The sequence below is a fragment of the Neolamprologus brichardi genome, chromosome 20 (assembly GCF_056152115.1).
Source record: "Neolamprologus brichardi isolate AB-2024 chromosome 20, ASM5615211v1, whole genome shotgun sequence".
NCBI classification, from domain to species: domain Eukaryota; kingdom Metazoa; phylum Chordata; class Actinopteri; order Cichliformes; family Cichlidae; genus Neolamprologus; species Neolamprologus brichardi.
The window spans coordinates 27,305,794-27,311,793 of NC_142123.1; the positions used below are offsets into that span (position 1 = coordinate 27,305,794).

Genomic DNA, 6,000 nt, shown 5'->3' on the forward strand with positions numbered 1-6,000 from the left:
AAAACAGGACAAAAACACACAAAACTCAACGCATCATGGGAAGCTGGCAGCCTCGAGGTATTGCAATATAACGAAGGGAGGATTCAGGGTCACCTGATCCAGCTCTAACTATATGCTTTAGGAAAGAAAGCTTTAAGCCTAACCATAAAAATTAGAGATGGTGTCTGCCTCTCAATTGAGAGTTGGTTCCAAACAAGAGAGGTCTGAAAACTCTGCCTCCCATTGTGCTTTTATATACCCAAAGAACCAGCAGTCTGAGAGCAAAGTGCTCTATTGGGGTAATACAGTGCTATGAGCTCTTATGTGTGAACTACAATTTCAGAAGATCTTTGAATGGGAGGAAGAAACACGATGGTAAGTAACACAAGAGAAACGAAACAGACATTTAGAAACCTCTTGAGGTGGGTGATGCACCCAAAATCTAAGGTCAAATGACCGTGAGCATCTTTTTCCAATGAATCTTTACCCAGCCTTAGTGCTGCTGAAAAAAAAAGCCCCCAAATCCTAAAAGACCCACAATAAATAAGTCCCTTCTATTGATACTTTAATTTTTTCCAGCCTGTCTGTGGCTGCAAGCCTTGAGCTACTGATGATGTAATTTGATCACAAATGCAATACATCATCTGTAAAATGGCTAGTTTCTTTCAGTGTACCCAACATCACTAAACCGGACAAAATACTGCATTTACTGGAATCTCTTTGAGCTCCAGATTTAGTGTTAAAATGTGTATTTAGCACAGCAGGAAAGTGTGTCTGAGGTCAACTCAAAATAAACTTCAGAGCCCATACTGATTGTAAAAAAAGAAACGTGTCACATTGTGCAATAGTGTTGAGCCCACTGATGTCTTTTTAATAGCTTTTGAACAACAATGGAGCTTGATGTCACAGAGGAATAAACTATAATTGCTAATACACATGCAACACTGGTTAGTAGGAACTGTCCATTGTTGATTTTCTAGCATATGAGTGGATTTCTTGACAGCAGAACAAACACAGTATCACCAGACATGCCCTTTGAAGGGATGTATTCATTAAAAAGGGCATTAATCATCTGTTTTGTGTCAGCAGCACAGGACATCAAAGGAATGGGGCAGAGCACCAAAGTGGTGTTGTCATGCTCTGCACAGCAGTCAGTGACATAAATCAGAATTTAAAGATAGAAGACTGGACAATACTGTGCCTTTACCACCTCAGAAAGAAATAGAGTGAATTTCTTTCAACTTTTTTTTATCCGCTCTAATTGTGGAGTTCATTAGACACTAGCTCTTTGAAGTTGCACTTGAGCAAATATCTGTTTTGATCTAAATGTTCATTTCAGCATATTCAAATACTCGGAAATGTCCATTTTTGATGTACAGTGCTTAACAAATTTATTAGACCACCACCCAATGTAAGGTCTATGCCACAGCCGCCCTACGGTTACAGTACTGATAATTAACCAATTCATTTTTCATGGTTCTGTAATGGTTAACTCACCAGTAGGCACACCTACCTAAAACATTTTTTTTAATGCTGAAATGTAATTATTGTAATTATTGATTAATTTTCAAATATATTGTTTTACAAGAAGCAGAACAAGATAGTAAAGTACTTCATTATCATTATTAGTATTATTAGTATTATTAACCTCCTAGGACCTGGTGTCCACATATGTGGACATCGATTTTTGGTTATTTAGACCAAAATACTCAATTTTGCTCTACAAGGGCCTGATATCCACTTACGAGGACATTATACTGCTACTGTTCTATCAAAATTTTAAACGAATATCCTCATATGTGGCTCTCATTTTTCTTAAAAACAAAAATAAGGTAAAAAAAAATCTGGTAATTCTTTGTTTTTACATTCATCGGGCCCCAATTAGCCAAAATATCAAAGAGAAATTAAAAATGCATGCCGTGGAAGAGTTTCGGTCTTAGGAGGTTAAAGCCACTTTTAAATGACTAACCATTTCATGCTTTAGTAAATTTACATCTATTTAACAAAGTATATTTTCTAAGTTTTGTTGCAGTAGTAGTGTTTTTGTACAGGAAAAAAATGCATGGTGTGACTGTAAGTAGCAGTTCCTGCACTAAATGCAACCTTCTTAAAATGTCGGTGTGTGGCATTAATAACAGATGCAGCCTGGTCCTTGGTAAAGGAAAATCAATGGTTTATTTCTGTTTATCCCAAGGGTGTGTACTAAATGTCATGAAAGTCCAATCAGAAGCTGTTTTAACTTAGCACCAGACTCATTAGACTAGATACCTCATAGAAAAAGAGAACCTGAATGCAGGACACCAGCAAAAGAAAAAAAAAGTTCAAATAATTTTAATTCAAGGATAGAATCATACAGGAAAGCGCAAGTCATTAGGATAAAAAAAAGGAACTAGCAAGAGGAAGACATGAGAAATACCTGGAAGGACTAGAAAGCTACGCAACAGGAAACAACAATCTGGCCTAAAACAAAGGTAAGCATATGAGCGTTGGTTACCTGGTTGTACCTAAAGCCAGAAATGTCAGCCTCACCAGACAAAAATCACAGGATCTTAGTCCCAATTCTCATCCTCTTTAAAGACCACAAACTTATATACAGAATTCTGCACCCCTGACAGCCATCAACAGAACAGCAAAATGTGCTCACACAGAAAACCTTCATCTGTGTGATCTGCTGTTCTCAGAGATATCTAAAGCGCAATGATACAGACCTCAGTGGGTGGCAAACACAACATGCTTTTACTTCATCACTCTAGATAATTTGAGCTTCTCCTTTTTGCAAAGACACAAAAGTCTATCACAGTTCCATGAAATGCGAGAGTTGTTCTCAGAAAGCTTAATCTTGGTGCCAAGTCAGAATTCTCACAAACTACTGTAGGGCACGTGAACCGGAGCAGCTGCAAATTCACATACTGCACAAAGATAATAATAAATTCCCGGCAAGACTTTGCGATAGATGTAATTAACCGTACAGCAATCTAATTTGTTGGTTAATAGTTGAGCGGCTTCGTTGACCTTTAATGTGTTATTACTGGATCATCAGATTTCAAAACAAATTAAAATCGTTTTGCGTATCTTCTGTAGCTCATAATATTTTTAATTAATTCAGATGAAGTTGAATCTCTGAAGAGAGTATCTTAATTCTGAAGCTGAACATTCACACAGCCTCTAGCTCTGCGGGGTCCTGTGTTTGATTCATTTTGTTTTGTAAGCCCTCCCTCAGTAGACAGTTTGGGTGTCTGACTGTTGATGCAGCTGAGACACACTGAAGTGGCTGAACATGCTGCCGACTTGCCCCTGCTCATGTGGCTTCATCATCCGTTTTGCACCACTTTGTTTTTTTAAACTATGGGCAGCAACTGAGTAAATTCTTGTGATTCCAGGATCATCTGTTCATTGTTTGTTTACTCTTACTTAACTTTCTCCCACTGTGACCTGTGATCCTCAGTAAGAGCTAAAAACAGCTTTCAATATGGGGACACAACAATAGTATTATTTACTCAAGCTAGTCTAAATCTGTTTGTTGCTGTGCAGTAGATATAATTAATGTATTCTCCCAAAGCAGAAATAAAAATAAAAATACTTTATTCTTGTTATTATTGTTACTACTACTACTACCAAATATGACAGTGGAGAAATCATTTTATAAACTGCATGTGTATGCTTTAAGTTAATTTAGTTTTTGTGTTTACCGATGTGCTTCACCAGCACACAGAAACAGACCTTGGTGGGCGGCAGAAACAAATTTACTGTAAAATAACTAGAGAGCAAACTTCAGTACCTAAATGCCTTTAAAGCTTTACACATTGATCAGTGCTTTGAATTTTGAACATTTCCAATCATGCAACTTCTAATGAAGCTTTTATTATATATTAATTAAGAATGGTTGCATCTCATGCATGGGGATTCAGTACTGGAATGTAGTAGATTTAGTTCAGTATTACACTTTGTACTTTGAATGCTTCTGTGTGATGCCACTTTACAGTTAAAATAAGTACAAATAAAATTAAACAAAAATAAATAGAGTAAAATAAGTGTTTTTTACCCCACTTCCCCTTTACTAACAATTATTAGTTTGGTTTTACATACAAGGCAAATCAGGATATTAAAAACTTTAATATTTTTAGACTTAATGAATAATTTAAAGTGGTTTAAAGTAAATAAATATAACATTGCCATGCCACTTAATAAATTCTACTATTCCTACTAGCTACTACTGCTATTACATTAGATGTCATATTCCCATATGCTCCACCTTTTTGGTGACCACACTGTGTTTGTGAGTCTCCAGAGATCCCTTTTTCTTCTAACAACTCTCTCTTGAGTCTCTCCTAACGTTTCCCCTTTAAGTGGAAAGGACCGCAGTTTATTGAGTCCGTTTCACTGGAGAGGCTAGTGTAACTGTAAATGTTGCTGTCAGCTCCTCCCATCCAGCTATAAGAGCCCAGCTGACCAGGTAGTCTGTGTCCATCCCTGAATAGGCCCTGCAAAACGGACTTATGAGAAATTGGTGAGCTTTATTAGAGCCGTACGTTTTTGGTTGTACGTAGCAGGCTTTGTGCCGTATTGAGATGTAGGTAGGGACGGTCCCTGAAGTTGTTTTCCGACTGGTTGCACAGCGGATCTGGAGTAAGGACTGGTAACTTTTTCAATGATGACTTTTGCCATGCTGCGGCCTGTGGCGACGCACATGATCTACTCGGACTTCACTGTCACCTCCGAGGACGATGAGAACCGCAGCGAGAGCGATGGCAGTTCGGAGCAAAGTTACTGTAGCTCCACCGACAAACGAAGACGGATTTCCAGCAAACTGGAAGGAGACTCCGCGGTGGTCGTGAAACAGAGGAGCGCGGCTAACGCCAGGGAGAGAGGCAGGACGCAGAGTGTCAACACCGCTTTCACGGCTCTCCGGACTCTCATACCCACAGAGCCCGTGGATAGAAAACTCTCCAAGATTGAAACTCTTCGACTGGCATCCAGCTACATTTCTCATCTGGCCAACGTGCTTCTGATTGGAGACGGTGGCGCAGATGGGCAGCCGTGCCTCGGCGGGGTCCATGCGCAAGGAGAGTTTGGGGAGAAGCAGCCGCGGACCATCTGCACCTTCTGTTTGAGCAACCAGAGAAAAGGGGTAAATGTTTTATATGTCAGAGCTCGATTTAAAAGACTTAGATTTAACTGCTGGGTTAAAAATGCCAACAATATTAACTCAATAATCGTGCGCAATGAAATGCAGCATGCCTATTACTTAGCAGTGCAGCTCATTTTTTAACCTATGTATTTTTATGCTGATGTTTGTTCGCAGTATAACACAGTGCATTTCTTAACCATCACTTTAAATTCCTCACACATAGTGTCTTTTTAATTCTGCAAGAAAACCAGAGCCACGCAAAACACTTAGTTGTTGATTTGTAGGAACTACATTTATTCACGTGACATCGCTTTTGTAAGCCTTTATGGCGCAGATTTTTTTGTTTTTGTTTTTTTTGTTTTTTTTGGAGTGCTTATATATGACCCAAGAATGTCTTTCTTTCCAGATCAAAGATGGAAAAGACTGTTTGAAAATGCGAGGGCTTGGTCCGCTGCGAATGACGCGCTGACTGAAGACCAGTGAATGACTGACAGCCTGAAAACCCTCAAAGACTTTCTCAGGGAAGAGTCGAAGCTGGTTTTGGAGAGCGTGCTCATCTACTTGTACACATGCTGGATCAAATAATGGAACCAAAGAAAGGGATATTTATACTTGACTGGAAATTTACGCACAAGCCTTTCAAAGATGCAGTGCATTTTTTTTTTTTTAAAAGTTGTGGATTATTTTTTGTTTGGTGTCTTTTTTGTTGGCAACATTTTAAATAAAGTATATTTTATAAAACAAAAACAATTCCCGTCTTTAAAAGAAAAAAAACAACAACACATTTGACACAAACAAAATGATTTGAATCATATCATAATGTAGTTCAGATTTCCTGCACTAAAGAGGAGATTAATGGAGTGTATATATCTGAGACCAACAATCTGTTGAGG

General features: G+C 38.5%; 1 protein-coding gene across 1 annotated transcript; it reads left to right on the forward strand.

The window, feature by feature from the left end:
* Nucleotides 1-4,344: 4,344 nt before the first annotated feature.
* On the forward strand, nt 4,345-5,755 carry tcf15 (transcription factor 15). The gene is made up of 2 exons (XM_006794090.3): nt 4,345-5,107; nt 5,514-5,755. The coding sequence occupies exons 1-2, from the start codon at nt 4,628-4,630 to the stop codon at nt 5,574-5,576; spliced, it is 543 nt and encodes a 180-aa protein (XP_006794153.1). The 5' UTR covers nt 4,345-4,627; the 3' UTR covers nt 5,577-5,755.
* Nucleotides 5,756-6,000: the final 245 nt, after the last annotated feature.